Genomic DNA, 17079 nt, shown 5'->3' with positions numbered 1-17079 from the left:
TCTCTCTCTCTCTCTCTCTCTCTCTCTCTCTCTCTCTCTCTCTCTCCCCCCGCCCGCCCGTTCACGAATAAACATAGAAATGGATCATTTATATATTGAAGATTTGTGCAAGCCAAGAGAATGTTATTGCTCATAAACTAGATCTTAGTGCTTAAACATGAATCATCCTGTGCATGATCCTAAGGTAGTGATGATAACCTGCTTTTGCAAGCATCTTAACGGACAAAAAAAAGGCATAAATCTATGACCTGCAAAAGGGAGCTTTTAGTACCATTTTATTTGTCTATGGAGACGCATCCCTACCACCACAACTCGAGCCTTTTCTAAATCACATACACCACAATTTGAACTACTGTATAACTCAAAGGTGACCTACAGTGAATAGATAAAATCGCATACAAAGGTGATGTTGCACTCTGACCAGCAGTGAATAGATCAAAGCAGCCAACATATATAAACTTTAGTCATTGTATATTAAACCTGCACCAATCTTTGTAACATGGTCTCCTAGAAGCCATAGTAACATTATAAACCCTAAATACTGAAGTCCCTACTTGAAAAGTTTTAGTAGTACCCCCATGTGTGTGTGGAGCTGTCGATGCCCAGCTCCTTGCCAAATTGCCTGGCTACGATCAAAAAGGTTTTGCTATCATGCATGGAAGTTAATGATAGTGCATATGCATGCCAAAACTCATGTATAAGCTGGCCTCTTGGTGGGCGAACTTCATAAATCAAGGAATGGACACAGCCGCCTGGTACCACCATTCCCTTTGCATTCCACAATACCTACAAAACATGCAAAAGAAATTGGCTTAGAGGTTGTATATACACACGAAGAGGCAGTTAGAAACTGACACCTCACCAAAAGCATTGACATCCTTTGGGTTGAGCTTCTTTCCCTGTGTCTGCTCATTTTCTGCAATAAAACAGCAACACAAACCACTTACTAATAAGCAATGGGCATGTAGTGTGGAAGAAAAAGAACAGCTCTCTCTCTCTCTCTCTCTCTCTCTCTCTCTCTCTCTCTCTCTCTCTCTCTCTCTCTCTCTCTCTGCACATCTCTCTCATGCTTCTGATCACCTGCACGCCATGGCACTGCCCTGAAAACCTGCCCACCATCATGCTGCCTTTGCACCCATCACACCAGATATTTCTCTAACACTACTACTCTCGCACTCTCTTCCACCCCCGTGAGCGCACGCGCACACACTCTCCCACACCTACAGTCCCTCTAGCACTGGCCTGCAGACCTGACCACAGCCTTGCTCATACAGTACAACATTACAGATTCGGATACAGAGGGGGGAACAGAAATTTGAGCAATACAACTTTACAAAGAAGACTATATATGGAACGAGAACTCTGTGTGGACGAGTGGTTGTGTTTGGGGAGATGGAAGCAAGGAGACAGCGCGCAAAGGAAGCAGAGGGGTATGCAGAGCGAGAGAGGGAGGTCCGGAGCAGTACACGACTGTCAAACCACTCCTCATTTCAGTACTTACTCTGATGTATTTGAACCCGAATCTTGATAAGAAAAATAAGCCACCTACACAAACCAACTACCAAGGACACCATCAAAAGCAATGCACAAAACATACCTGAGCTATCCAGATAAACTACATCTCCATCCTCTACTGCATTGTCCAGTAACGATTCATGCTCTGAAACTTGAAACAAAAAATAAGGGACTGCTTTGAGTAATGTTATCAATAGCTATATTTGGATCATGGCAAACTAAAACACCAATCTGATCATTTAATACAAGTGATACCTGAAGAACACCTAGTATTACAAGTTGCTCCATGTGTCACAAGCCCCAAAACCTGCATAAACAAGAAGAATAGACTCCTAAATTCCATGGCCTACCAACATCCTAAGACCCAAAAGATCAAAAGCTACATAGTTTAAAGAATAGAAAATTGTATATATACCTAGATGAATAGAAGATCATGGCACAATATAAACTACAACTCAAATGAAAATGATTAAAATTACAATATATGAGCCAAACCAACCTCTTGCAACTTGTCCTTGTCATCTTTAAATACTTTCTGCCTACTGATTGAATCTTCTTGAAGCACTAAAGACTCTCCAAAGTCTATGAAAATTGGATTGCCATCTTTCCGCACAAGAATATTCACTGGGTGAATATCTCTGTGTGCCACTCCAAGTGAGTGGATGGAATCTAATGCTTTAGTACTCTTGAGAATCAAAGATCGCGTGTGTCTTCTCTTTTCAAGAGTAAGACCTACATCTAGCATGGCTATAAATGGGCAATTCACATGGCTCATTATTCCAACGACAATGATCAATGGAATATACTTGCCTTGTAAGGATTGGAGGACTTCGTATGCACGCTGCTCTGCCCAAAACTTATCCTCACCGCCATGAAGCTTTAGGTTGAAAAGCTTCACGACAAAGAAAACATCACCTTGCGACGCGCCTATTACTACACTATACTTACCGGCACTAATAATCTTTGATGTCAAGCCAATAGTGCCTAAATCGTACAGCTTCAGGCCCTTCCAAAACTCTTGGTCGCATGCCCGTCTTCTTCTTTTATGGCCATCCTTGGCTGTTTGAATCATGATAGATTTATGACTTGAAGTAACTCTCCTTCCCGATCTAGTCGTGGTGGTCGTGCTTGGTAAGGTCAACCTTTGCCCAAGAGGAGTGATGGGTACAAGCTCCTTCTTCAATCTTGCTTTGATGTGCAGGTTTGAAGAAGCCTCTCTTTAAAAAAAGAGATAGTACAATATCAGAGTTTCATGGATGCCGATTATTGGAGAAACTGCCATAACCTTTTCCCGAGGATTGGAATTCCTTTTGAAGAAGATAGTGCTTTTGTAGTTTGATAAAAACCCATACGCACATTCATCCATGACGAGGTATCCATATAACTGCTGCACAACATGGATGAGCCTCTCCGCCTTCTGCCCACCTGAAAGCACAATATACACAAGAGATTCCCCATTATCCACATCAAATTGCCAATCTCCCTTTGCTTCACAATCTCTGAAGAGCCGATCAATAAGACACATTCCTCTGCTTGTTGGCGATAATCCTGCTTGGGGGATATCCTTTTGTAAAATAACCATATCAGCGAAAGAGCCAGATCGTCCACCACCTCCGCCACCAACTCCTGATACGTAGCGTAAGGGAAGATTAAGACAGTCAGCCAAAGAATTAACAATGGGGAAAAGATGGGTCTCGAGAGCACCCCTAATCGTGACTTCATCAGCTGTAGAAGCGAAGCTCTCTTGACCATAGTTTCTCCGGAAGTATTCCATTGGAGCTATGGACTTTGCAATTGTGTCGTCCAAGTATTTGTTCTGTTGAAACAGCAAAATCCTCCCACTCCACAATGGAATCGAAAGTCTGCACTCGCGGAATTTGTCATGGCTGATGAATCCCTGTGTGACTCCCTAGCATTATGTAAGGTGCAGCGGAATGAATGACGAACTTTGCTCAAGAGAGTGCACCGAACTGTGCTCAAGGTTCCTTTTACTTAGGGAAGGTAGAGCCTTCCGCTCTTTAATAAGAGAGTGCAATGGACAAACAAGTGAATGGACACTGTGCCTGAAGGTGTATGAGACTGAGAGAGAGAGAGAGAGAGAGAGAGAGAGAGAGAGAAGAGAATACGACACCAAGGAGTTGTAAAACCCTCCTCTGAAGGCCCCACTCTCGATGGCGAGAGTGGTCTACTATTGATTGCACAAACTCGTACAATTCTGATGCACTTGAAGACTATGATGCAATGACAACTAGGACGATGTCGACGGCGACAGCTTGACTCCTTCGGCAGAAAGCTATCGCTACAAAACGCTGATCTGCTGGTCCCTCATGGCTACTGAAAACTTGATGTGCTGATGCTGTCCAAAAACGCTATAAGGCTGAAATCTGCTGTACAAAAACGCTGGTTTAGCGTTTTTGGACAGCAACAGCACATCAAGTTTTCAGCAGCCATAAGGGACCAGCAGATAAGCGTTTTGTAGCGATAGCTTTCAGCCGAAGGAGTCAAGTCGTCGCTGTCGACATCGTCCTAGTTGCCATTGCATCATAGTCTTCAAGTGCATCAGAATTGTACGAGTTTGTGCAATCAATAGTAGACCACTCTCGCCATCGAGAGTGGGGCCTTCGGAGGAGGGTTTTACAACTCCCTGGTGTCGTATTCTCTTCTCTCTCTATCTCTTAGTCTCATACACCTTCACGCACAGTGTCCATTCACTTGTTTGTCCATTGCACTCTCTCATTAAAGAACGGAAGGGTCTCCCTTCCCTAAGTAAAAGGAACCTTGAGCACAGTTCGGAGTATTCATCTTGAGCAAAGTTCATCATTCATTCCACTGCACCTTACATTCGTATCAAAGCTTTGGCAGTGTTCTGTATCACTCAAGGAAAGAACCACAAGAATTTTTTTGCTTGTTGCGGTCGCACGTAACCAAAGTTCACTTGGGTGTGTCGATTCGTGATCGTGTTTTTGAAGAGTGACAGGATTCCTAGGAACGAAGAACTTGTCTAGCCTCCCCTTGTGCCTCTTTTCACTCACTGAGAGCGGACCGTGCACTTAGCGGCCGGCCAATCGACGTGAGGTGGGAAAAAGCAACCTTGGTGTGAGCGCAAGGCCGCCAAGGGGTGCGCCCGCGTAAAAGAGCAGAACTCGGGTGAAGAGAAGATACTTCTCTAACACAGATTGCAAGCGAAAGAAGACCCTCAAGAACCCAAGAACCTCAAGACCCTCAAGAAACCAAGAACCCAAGACCCACAAGAACCCAAGTTCCTTGTGAACTTACGAACCAAGGATCACAGATCACCCGAAGCGGAATGGATACTTCGCATGGAGGTGATGGGCATGAAAGTAGTGAAGAATTTCCTCACCATGGAGGTTTTCCTAACCCTCCCCCTACGCCATCTACGCCCGGGATTGCACCAAATCCTATGGAGGCCTTGTTGAAATCAATGATGGACATGATGGCACGACAAGAAGCGACTCGCATTGCCTTGGAACGCGAGCGCGATGAACGAAAAGAAAGAAAAGCACAACGAAAGGAGGAAGCCGAAGCAAGACGAGTGGCCTTGGAGGCCGATCAGGAGGTTCAGCGGGACCTCCGCACTCAAGAATTGGTTCGACATGTTCTTGCCTCCAAGTCCGAACCAGCCAAAGATGTTGGTAGTTCCTGAAGTGCCGCAAGCCAAGATGCGGACTCCAACAACCCAGTCACAGAGAAGTTCACTTTCAGTAAGTATGATGGTAAGATAGATACTACGGTTATTCATTCTTGATTGCATCAATTTAATGCTTATTTTGCGACAATTAAGAAGATAGGAAATAGCAAGGTTTTGACGGCAGCTATTTACATTGCCGATGATGCCATCAATTGGTACCACGCATAGCAAGAGGCACACTTAGCCACGCACCTAGAGGAAGCCGACGAATTCACGCCCCTTTCTTTCAATTGGGTTGATTTCCAAGACAAGCTCAAGGTGCAGTTTATGCCACCTCAGTACATCGCAAGATTGAAGGATGATTGGCACGCTCTCAAGCAAAATGGTATGCCAGTTATGTCTTTCTCTAATCGTGTTTTGCAGCTCGGCACTCAATTACGCAAATTGGATACGGAGCGCAAGGAGGCATTCCTCTATGGATTGGACGAGTATATCAAGTTTGATGTGGAGGTGCTTGATCCAATCGATCTCAACAAGGCGGTAGCGATTGCTCTTGCACAGGAGATGAAGTACAACAAGGGAAAGCCTAAGAAAAACAGACTTCTCGAGGAACCCCTCAGAATTCTCAGAACATGCAGAATGGTAAGAACGGTAAGAATGATAAAAATGGTAGCTCTTCTAGCCCATCTTCCTCTAATTCTTCGAAAAAGAACTCTAACAATGAATCTAAGGGTAAAGCTAAAGTACCTGCAAAACCTAAGCTAACCCCGGATGAAAAAGCTGCACAAGGAATTATAGGAGGATACATCACGACTGAAGAACAAGTGATTTATGCTAAGGAAGGTAGATGTTATCAATGTCACGTCAAGGGTCGCATTAAGAAGGCTTGTCCTAAGACACCCCCACCTAAAGAACCAAAGGCACCCACAGCAACCACAAGCACTTTGAATGAACCAAGCTGAATCTTCTCATGTCTGACACACACATTAATGAGTCTCTCATGAAGTGTTATGGTCATGTAAAGGGTCAACGTTTTATCATAATGTTTGATCCAGGCAATATGCATGATATGATTAGTGCCTCTCTTGTTGAGAGATCCCGCCTAGAGGTTAGTCAGAAATCTCCTCTCGAGGTTTTTGAATTCGCCCCTGGGATGGACTGTCTCATCACGAAAGAGTGCCTTGATGTGATGTTTACAGTTCAACAAGCTGCTTTCCGTAGGAAATTTCTCGCGTCTCCTCTTTCAGGATGTGATATGCTTTTCGGCATTAGATGGTTTCGTGAGCATAACCCTCTCATTGATTGGGAGGCTAACACTCACATTAAATGCCAAAACTGACTCCCCCCTTATCATTCGTGCTGAGGAGGGTTTGCATTCTTTGCCTCTCATTTCTCATGTACAGGTAAAGACAACCTAAAAAGGATGTCAAAAGGGTACTAACAGGTTTAGATGAGTGTCAGTTGTACATTGCAGTTAAGAAGTCTGTTTCTTATTGAAGTCACTTATCTGGGTTATATTATTCTGCACAAGGCGTCAAGCTAGATCCCACGAAGGTGGAACAGGTTCGTAATTGGATTTGCCCAAAACTACATACGATGTACGTTCTTTTCTTGGTTTATGTCAAGCATATAGTTCGCACATAGAGAATTTTGCAAGCATTGCCGCACCCATGATTGATGTTTTGAAAGGGGTAAAGACTCGCTGTCAGCGCGTAGACTTGCCCGAAGCAGCCATTGAGGCTTTCGCAGCTCTCAAGGTTGCGGTGACAGAAGCACCGTGTCTTATCCTTGCCTCTTGGGATGATCCCTTTGAGGTATGGACGGATGCGAGCAATGTCGCCATAGGCGCTGTGCTTCAGCAGCATGGTCGTCCTGTAGCTTTCCTTAGCCGGAAGCTCAATAGTGAAGAAAAGAATTATTCAGTTTATAATAACGAACTTTTGTCTGTCATTCATTCTCTTAAGCATTGGACACATTTTCTTTATGATAGAGAGTTTACAGTTTGCACAGTTCATCAAGCCCTCAAGTGGCTCCACTCTATGCCTAGTGCACATTGGAGTGATCGCCAAGCACGGTGGTCACAAATTTTTGAGCAATTTGGAGGTTTGATTGAGTATGTGCCTGAAAAAGCTAACCCTGTTGCGCAGATGTGTTGAGTCGCAAAGGACAGATTTTGGCTCTTGAGTCAAGGTCCACATTGTCTATTCAGGGTGTGTATTTCGACAGCATGAAGAATCAATATGCGGATTCCGAGTTTGGTATGCATTTGTTGCAGGCTCTTTGCTTCCCAAGGGCCAAGCAACTATCTCATTCATGATGGTTTGTTGTATTTTTGTCAGTGTTTATGTGTGTTGCCCTCTCTCAGGCCAACCATATTGCATCATGCACATGATTCTCTCACGAGTGGGTACAAGGGAATGAACATCACTTTGGAAAAAATAGAAAGATTCTTTTATTGGCTTAAAATGCGAAAGGATGTGTTTCGTTATGTCACACAGTGCACTATATGTCAAAAGGTAAAAGCTCCTCGAGGTAAGTAGCAAGGCCTCTTGCTTCGCTGCCTATTCCCGATGAACCTTTTCAAAATATTTCCATGGATTTTGTAACTAACCTTCCACCAAGTTTGCATTCAAGGAACACTCAATGTTTGACAATTGTCGATCGTTTCAGCAAGTTTTGCATGTTGATTCCTTGTAAAGCCACAGTCACTACACAAGATGTAGCGCAGTTGTTCATTAAGCATTGGTACCCCCTCTGTGGTTTGCCAAAATCAATTGTTTCAGATAGGGATGTTAAGTTCACGTCCAATTTTTGGCGCGCACTCTATGAAAATTTTGGCACTAAGTTGAATTTTTCATCAGCTTTTCATCCACAGTCAGATGGTCAGATAGAGATTTACAATCAATTGGCTTTTGATGTTTTAAAGTCATATGTGCATAATCAGCACTCTCAGTGGGAGCTCTATCTCCCATTGGTTCAGGCTATTTTGAATGACTCTTTTTCCTCTGCCATGGGTCGAACTCCGCATGAGGCAGCTTTTGGCCGTCAGTTCCAGTCACTTTTGACTCGCTCGGTCAATCAAATGCCGGCATTTTTGTATCTGCAAAGCACTTCAGCGTTTTTGCAAATCTTCGCGACGGAATCCCCACAAGCATCAGCGTTTTCAGATTTCAGCATTCAGTACCCGCAGTAGAACCCCCGAACCTCGCAGATCTCACCTTCTTGCAACAGATCCTCGCTGCACGGTCAGATCCCGCGAAGTTTACAGATTCAGCCCGGAAAACGCAGATTTCAGCATCTGCGTCGTCGTACCGTCGTCGTCGACATCGTTGCCGACATAGAGTCGGCATTCAACAGATAAAGATTTGCAGATTTCAGCCCTTAGCAATTTCAGATTTCTGCCCGCCGTCTCGTCGTCATCCTCATCGTCGTCGACATTGTCGGCAAGTCCAAGCATTGTAGAGATTTGTGCAATCATAAGTAGACAGCTCTCGCCATAGAGAATGGGGCCTTCAGAGGAGGGTTTGACAACATCTCTGGTGTCGTATTCTCTTCTCTATCTCCCAGTCTCGTGCACTTCCATTCACAGTGTCCATTCGCTTTGTTTGTGTCCATTGCACTCTCTCACTAAAGGAACGGAAGGCTCTCCCTTCCGTAAGTAAAAGAAAACCTTGAGCACAGTTCGAAGCACTCATCTTGAGCAAAGTTCAACATTCACTTCCGCTACACCTAACATTGGTATCAGAGCTTTGGCCGTGTTCTGTATCACTCAAGGAAAGAACCACAAGAACCACAATTTTTTTTTTGCTTGTTGAGGTCGCACGAACCCAAGTTCACTTGGGCATGTCGATTCCTAATTGTGTTTTTGAAGAGTGACAAGAAACCCAAGAAAGAAGGGCTTGTCCAGCCTCCCCTTGTGCCTCTTTTCACTCATTGAAAGCGGACCGTGCACTTAGAGGCCGTCAACGTGTTTATGTGATCCCTTTTCCTAGGCATGAAATATTGTACGTTGAGCACGTTTCGCTCATGGATGAGCACGGATGTATGCGGATTATTCATGAAAAGTTGAAAAGTATGCATTCAAGGAAGTCACATTCCATGTCTCTCCCTTGGTACGACACAGGTTCAGAAAGAACACAAGAAAGATTGAGCATCAAGCATAGAGGCATTTCCATTGTGAATTGCCATAGTTGATTGATTTAGATCATCAAGACAAGATTCGATCTCATTGTTTGCGTGTGTGTGGTGAATGGTTTGGCACTCCGTCTCTTTGTTCATCTACATTGCATGCACAGTCTTTTAAGAAGACGAGATTTTTTCCAGACACTTTACATGGAATAGGTATGTTCATGGTTTTGTGTTCAAAATGCTTTCAGGAATTTTCAGCCATGGAGATTCTTGAAAAAGGAAGAAGCATGACTCTAGACGAAGTTGAAGCATCGAAAGAACCATAGAAGACTTTGTGTCGCTTTCGGCACGGCCCAAAGAAACAAGTATCGCATGCCCCACGCATCAGAGTGGCCACGAAGAGTCCTTTCCAAGATTCCAGACCCTATTGGCGATCTCCCTCGATGGCATACAGTTCGGTACCAGTACCTCCCTTTGAAAAGGAGGGGATGTCACGTGACACATCCAACCCTACGTGTCCGTGGACAAACTATAGCATGACCAGGGTTCAGTTCAATCAAGTCAGTCTAGAATAGGAAGTGATCTGGCACTTTTGTGAGTCTGTTCATAGACCGTGCATGTCCAGAGATTAGATGCATATCTTCTCGTTGCACACAACATGATCATCAGATTTCTATCAGGAGCATTTTTACAGTGCATAGCCCTATTTTTGACATTTTTCACTTATTATTTTTAAGTGACTTTTGTTGGAAAGTAGGTAGGGCAAATTTACTAAGTTTGTATAAATAGAAACCTAGCGATAGCACTTTCTGGCAGAAGAGGCAGCAAGAGCACCTTACTCAACAGGCAACTTCTCAGCAAGACCCCCCACATCAGCAGGGCTAGCGTTTTTGCATCTGCAAGGACCTAGCGATTTCATCCACAGGCAGCCTGGCGTTTTGTGCACAGTAGATCAGCCCCGGTAGCAGCAAGACAGATCAAGAGGCCTAGCATTTTGCACTTGCAAGACAACCGACAACAGCAGGACCATTTTCAACCCTAGCGTTTTTGTATCTGCAAAGCACTTCAACGTTTTTGCATATCTTCGCGACGGAATCCCCACAAGCAACAACGTTTTCAGTTTTCAGCATTCAGTACCCGCAGTAGAACCCCCGAACCTCACACATCTCACCTTCCCGCAACAGATTCTCACTGCACGTCAGATCCCGCGAAGTTTGCAGATTCAACCGGGAACGCAGATTTCAGCATCTGCATTTTCAGTGCGTCGTCGACATCGTCACCGACATAGAGTCAAAATTCAGCAGATAAAGATTTACAGATTTCAGCCCTTAGCAATTTCAGATTTCAGCCCGCCGTCTCATCGTCGTAGACATCGTCGGCAAGTCCAAGCATTGTAGAGATTGGTGCAATCATAAGTAGACCGCTCTCGCCATAGAGAGTGGGGCCTTCGGAGGAGGGTTTGACAACATCTCTGGTGTCGTATTCTCTTCTCTATCTCTCAGTCTCATGCACTTCCATTCACAGTGTCCATTCACTTTGTTTATGTCCATTGCACTCTCTCACTAAAGGAACGGAGGGCTCTCCCTTCCGTAAGTAAAAGGAAACCTTAAGCACAGTTTGGAGCACTCATCTTGAGCAAAGTGCAACATTCACTTCCGCTGCACGTTACATTTGCTTTTATATTATCTTAGTAAAATTGCCTACCTACTTTCCAACAAAAGTCACTTAATAAATAAGTGAAAAATGTCAAAAATAGGAAAAATAGGTTTAATGCACTGGAAAATTCCCCTGATGGATTCTGGTGGATTCTGATGGAAATACTGATGATCATGCTGTGTGCAACCAGAGGATATGAATCTAATCTAAGTGTCTGGACATGCACCGTCTGCGAACAGACTCACAAAAGTGCGAGATCACTTGCTATTCTAGACTGACTTGATTGACTAAACCCTGGTCATACTGTACCTTCTCCACGGACACATAGGGTTGGATGTGTCACGTAACATCCCCTCTTTTTCAAAGTGAGGTACTGGCACAGAACTGTATGGCGTCGAGGGAGATCGCCAATAGCATCCGGAATCCTCGAAGAGACTCTTCACCGGCCCACTCTGATGTGTGGGTCGTGCGGTACTTGACTTCAAAAAGGTCTGCAACGCTTGCTTCTTTGGGCCGCGCCCAAAGCGACACAAAGTCTTCTATGGCTCCTTCGATGCTTGAACTTCGTCTAAAGTCATGCTTCTTTCTTCTTCAAGAATCTCCATGGCTGAAAATTCATGAAACCACTTACAACACAAAAACATAAACATACCTATTCCATGTAAAGTGATTGGAAAAATTCTAGTCTTCTTAAAAGACTGTGCATGCAATGTAGATGAACAAATAGACGGAGTGTCAAACCGTTCATCAAACACACACAAACAATGAAATCGATACTTGTCTTTTTGATCTAAATCAATCAACTGTGGCAAATCACAACGGAAATGCCCATGCTTGATGCTCGTACTTTCTTGTGCTCTTTCTACAACCGTGTCATGCCAAGGAAGAGACATTGAATGTGACTTCCTTGAATGCATACTTTTCAGCTTTTCATGAGAAATCCGCATACATTTGTGCTCATTCATGAGTGAAACGAGCTCAACGTACAATATGTCATGCCTAGCAAAAGGGATCACATAAAGACGCTGACTAAAATACAGGAAACGATCACGAATAAAACACTCAATCAATGCGTACTGACTAATCATACGAACACATAGTACTTCTTGTGGGGGTTCTTTGGACCTAGACTCGAGAGCCAAGATCGGTTTTTCGTGATAAATTGAATCTTCCTGTGGGGGTTCTTGGGACCTAGGCTCGAGAGCCAAGATCGGTTCTTCGTGATTGATCATCTCTGCAATGAGGTTAGCTTCACTAGAGAAAGTATCAACTAACACATCATCCTTGTGAACAATCACATCATCTTCATGCAAATCATCATGGTGGTGAGAAATCACATCTTGATCATCAAGCAAATCGTCATCCTTGTGAGAAATCACATCTTGATCATCATGCAAATCTTGTGTGTCATGCTTGGGAGAAGAAGAGACTAAGAGAGTCTCCTTTTCCCAAATCTCTTCAATCTTCGCATGCACATTAGAAATGACAGAGGAAGAATGAACAACGTTCTTGCGACCCAATTCTGTTTTTCTTTCTGCGTACTTGCGATCAAATTCTTTGGTCTCCAAGCGTAATTGCTCACACTCGCTGCCATTCTTGCTTCGTGCCACGTTGTCATCATGTCCATCATCGTCTTGCACTAAGCCTCCATAGGATCTGGTGCAATCCTTGGCATAGATGGGAAAGGGGGAGGGTCAGAAAAACCTCCTGGTGGGGAAAATTCTTCTTCACCACTCATGCAAAGTATCCATTCCGCTTCGGGTGATGACCATACTCTGAAGTCTTGGGTTCTTAAGTTCACTAGTAACTTGGGTTCTTGCGGGTCTTGGGCTCTTGGGCTCTTGGGTTCTTGAAGTTCTTGAGGGTCTTGAGGTTCTTGAGGTCTTATGGTTCTTCTTTCGCTTGCAATCTATGTTCGAGAAGGATCTTCTCTTCACCCGAGTTTTGCCCTTTTCTGCGGGCGCACCCCTTGGCGGCCTTGCGCTCACACCAAGGTTGTTTTTTCCCACCTCACGTCGATTGGCCGGCCGCTAGGTGCACGGTCCGCTCTCAATGAGTGAAAAGAGGCACAAGGGGAGGCTGGACAAGACCTTCTTCCTTGGGTTTCCTGTCACTCTTCAAAAACACAATTAGGAATCGACACACCCAAGTGAACTTGGGTTCGTGCGACCTCAACAAGCAAAAAAAAAAATTGTGGTTCTTGTGGTTCTTACCTTGAGTGATACAGAACACTGCCAAAGCTCTGATACAAATGTAAGGTGCAGTGGAATGAATGATGAACTTTGCTCAAGATGAGTGCTCGGAACTGTGCTCAAGGTTCCTTTTACTTAGGGAAGGGAGAGCCTTTCGTTCTTTAATAGAAGAAGTGCAACAGGCAAAGCATTGCAGCAAGCGTCTCTTCCCCCCTCTCAAGCAAGAACCCTGTCACTTCAGCGTTTTACTTCAAGCCTGGCATTTTTCCCAAGAGAGTCCCGGCGTTTCTCAACATCCAGTCATCATCGCCATAAGCTTCAGCATGCTAGCGTTTTTCAGCCAACTATGCAGCTTCCAACTTTCAACACATAGCGTTTTTCAGCCTGCAGCCTTCATATTCAGCCCTAAACCAACGTTTTTGGACAGCAGATTTCAGCCTAAACCCAGAGTTTTTGGACAGCGGATTTCAACCTTATAGCGTTTTTGGACAGCATCAGCACATCAAGTTTTCAACAGCCATAAGGGACCAGCAGATCAGCGTTTTGTAGCAATAGCTTTCAGCCGAAGGAGTCAAGTTGTCGCCGTCGACATCGTCCTACTTGCCATTGCATCATAGTCTTCAAGTGCATCAGAATTGTACGAGTTTGTGCAATCAATAGTAGACCACTCTCGCCATCGAGAGTGGGGCCTTCAGAGGAGGGTTTTACAACTCCCTGGTGTCGTATTCTCTTCTCTCTCTATCTCTCAGTCTCATACACCTTCACGCACAGTGTCCATTCACTTGTTTGTCCATTGCACTCTCTCATTAGAGAACGGAAGGCTCTCCCTTCCCTAAGTAAAAGGAACCTTGAGCACAGTTCGGAGCACTCATCTTGAGCAAAGTTCATCATTCATTCCGCTACACCTTACATAATGCAAGGGAGTCACACAGGGAGTCATCAGCCATGACAAATTCCGTGAGTGCTGGGACTTTTGATTCCATTGTGGAGTGGGAGGATTTTACAGTTTCAACAGAACAAATGCTTGGTTTGTTGAACGACACAATTGCAAAGTCCATAGCTCCGATGGAATACTTCCAGAGAAACTATGGTCAAGAGAGCTTCGCTTCTGCAGCTGATGAAGTCACGATTAGGGGTGCTCTCGAGACCCATCTTTTCCCCATTGTTAATTCTTTGGCTGACTGTCTTAATCTTCCCTTACAATACGTATCAGGAGTTGGTGGCGGAGGTGGTGGACGATCTAGCTCTTTCTTTGATATGGTTATTTTACAAAAGAATATCCCCCAAGCAGGATTATCGCCAACAAGCAGAGGAATGTGTCTTACTGATCAGATCTTCAAAGATTGTGAAGCAAAGGGAGATTGGCAATTTGATGTGGATGATGGGGAATCTCTTGTGAATATTGTGCTTTCAGGTGGGCAGAAGGCGGAGAGGCTCATCCATGTTGTGCAACAGTTATATGCATACCTCGTCATCGATGAATGTGCGTATGGATTTTTATCAAACTACAAAAGCACTATCTTCTTCAAAAGGAATTCCAATCCTCGGGAAAAGGTTATGGCAGTTTCTCCAATAATCGGCATCCATGAAACCCCGATATTGTACTATCTCTTTTTTTAAAGAGAGGCTTCTTTAAACCTGCACATCACAACAAGATTGAAGAAAGAGCTTGTACCCATCACTCCTCCTGGGCAAAGGTTAACCTTACCAAGCACGACCACCATGACTAGATCGAGAAGAGAGTTACTTCAAGTCATAAATCTATCATGATTCAAACAGCCAAGGATGGCCATAAAAGAAGAAGACGGGCATGCGACCAAGAGTTTTGGAAGGGCCTGAAGCTGTACGATTTAGGCACTATTGGCTTAACATCAAAGATTATTAGTGCCGGCAAGTATAGTGTAGTAATGGGCGCGTCGCAAGGTGATGTTTTCTTTGTTGTGAAGCTTTTCAACCTAAAGCTTCATGGCGGTGAGGATAAGTTTTGGGCAGAGCAGCGTGCATACGAAGTCCTCCAATCCTTACAAGGCAAGTATACTCCATTGATCATTTGCGATGGAATAATGAGCCATGTGAATTGCCCATTTATAGCCATGCTAGATGTAGGTCTTACTCTTGAAAAGAGAAGACACGCGATCTTTCATTCTCAAGAGTACTGAAGCATTAGATTCCATTCACTCGCTTGGAGTGGCGCACAAAGATATTCACCCAGTGAATATTCTTGTGCAGAAAGATGGCAATCCAATTTTCATAGACTTTGGAGAGTCTTTAGTGCTTCAAGAAGATTCAATCAGTAGGCAGAAAGTATTTATAGATGACAAGGACAAGTTGCAAAAGGTTGGTTTGGCTCATATATTGTAAATTTAATAATTTTCATTTGAGTTGTAGTTTATATTGTGTCATGATCTTCTATTCATCTAGGTATATATACAATCTTCTATTCTTTAAACTATGTACCTTTTGATCTTTTGGGTCTTAGGATGTTGGTAGGCCATGGAATTTAGGAGTCTATTCTTCTTGTTTATGCAGGTTTTGGGGCTTGTGACACATGAAGCAACTTATAATACCAGGTGTTCTTCAGGTATCACTTGTATGAAATGATCAGACATTAAAATTATGGTGTTTTAGTTTGCCACGATCCAAATAAGAAGTGTCCATTCACTTGTTTGTCCATTGCACTAAAACACCATATGTGAACGTTTCGCAGTCAGACATCGCAGTAGAACCCCCAAACCTCGCAGATCTCACCTTCCCGCAGCAGTTCCTCGCCGCACGGTCGGATCCATAGAAGTTTACAGTTTCAGCCCGGAAAACGCAGAGTTCAGCATCTGCGTTTTCAGCGCGTCGTCGTCATACCCTCGTCATCGACATCGTCACCGGCATAAAGTTAGAATTCAGTAGTTCAAGATTTGCAGATTTCAGCCATTGGCATTTTCAGATTTCAGCCCGTCTCGTCGTCATCCTCATCGTCGTCAGCAAGTCCAAGCATTGTAGAGATTTGTGCAATCATAAGTAGACCACTCTCGCCATAGAGTGGGGCCCTTGGAGGACGGTTTACGTCTCTGATGTCGTAATCTCTTCTCTCTCTATCTCTCAGTCTCATGCACCGTCATTCACAATGTCCATTCACTTTGTTTGTGTCCATACGGAAGGCTCTCCCTTCCCTAAGAAAAAGAAACTCTTGAGCACAGTTCGGAGCACTCATCTTGAGCAAATTTCATCATTCATTCTGCTGCACCGTACACATTAAATGGTGGCAAGGGGCATTGCGCAAGCTGCCTATTTGTCAGAAGAGGTACAGACGCCATGGCACGTGACACCTACCGGAGAAGGGGCACTTTCGGTGAGAGATGCGTCTCACGACACCTGCAGCATAATAAAATAACAATTTTAACAATAAACAAACCCCCCCTCCCCCCCCCCCCCCCCCCCCCCCCCCCCTCTCTCTCTCTCTCTCTGCAAAACAGTGCCAACAACCAGTATAGTAAAACAAGACAGCAAGAATTAAAAAAATCTCATGTTAAATCCCCTAACTTCTTAAGGCTAATATGCATAGACATGCAATGTGCATTGCATTTGCTTATGAGGATGACAAGAGTACACTCAAGATCTCTACATCCGATTTCAAGAGTCTAAGATGAATACGTCTGCGATGGAGCCAAAAGATGTAGAGCATTTGCCTTCATCTGCCCATTCGAAGGTACTTAGTGACCAAGATAATTCGAAATCAAATTCATCTCTCTCTCTCTCTCTCTCTCTCTCTCTCTCTCTCTCTCTCTCTCTCTCTCTCTCTCTCTCTCTCTCTCTCTCAAAAGAAGCATCTTCTATTAGTAACACATGATCATTCTAACAGCTGCACTTCATTCAATGATGCCTAATCCTCCCTCCTCACGAGGTAAAATGCATGTGTGCCAAGCAACTCTAGCTCAAGTGTCCTAC

The 17079-nt window shown here is 44.2% G+C and overlaps 1 protein-coding gene across 1 annotated transcript in view; it reads right to left on the bottom strand.

Annotated features, from left to right (window-relative positions):
- Positions 1-431: 431 nt before the first annotated feature.
- The window catches only part of LOC147460942 (uncharacterized), a 43459-nt gene continuing 26811 nt past the window's right edge, over positions 432-17079 (bottom strand). Inside the window, exons 4-7 of the mRNA XM_086504485.1 lie at positions 1771-1822; positions 1598-1666; positions 863-916; positions 432-786 (exon numbers count right to left, since the gene is read on the bottom strand). Coding sequence (XP_086360611.1) covers positions 725-786; positions 863-916; positions 1598-1666; positions 1771-1822 — 237 coding nt within the window. The 3' untranslated portion in view covers positions 432-724. The remainder of the gene's footprint in view (positions 787-862; positions 917-1597; positions 1667-1770; positions 1823-17079) is intronic.

Source organism: Adiantum capillus-veneris, chromosome 3 (assembly GCF_014529385.1).
Source record: "Adiantum capillus-veneris isolate H3 chromosome 3, ASM1452938v2, whole genome shotgun sequence".
Classification (NCBI taxonomy): Eukaryota; Viridiplantae; Streptophyta; class Polypodiopsida; order Polypodiales; family Pteridaceae; genus Adiantum; species Adiantum capillus-veneris.
The sequence above is the reverse complement of the archived record's forward strand: the minus strand, read 5'-3'. Positions and strand labels throughout refer to the sequence as shown.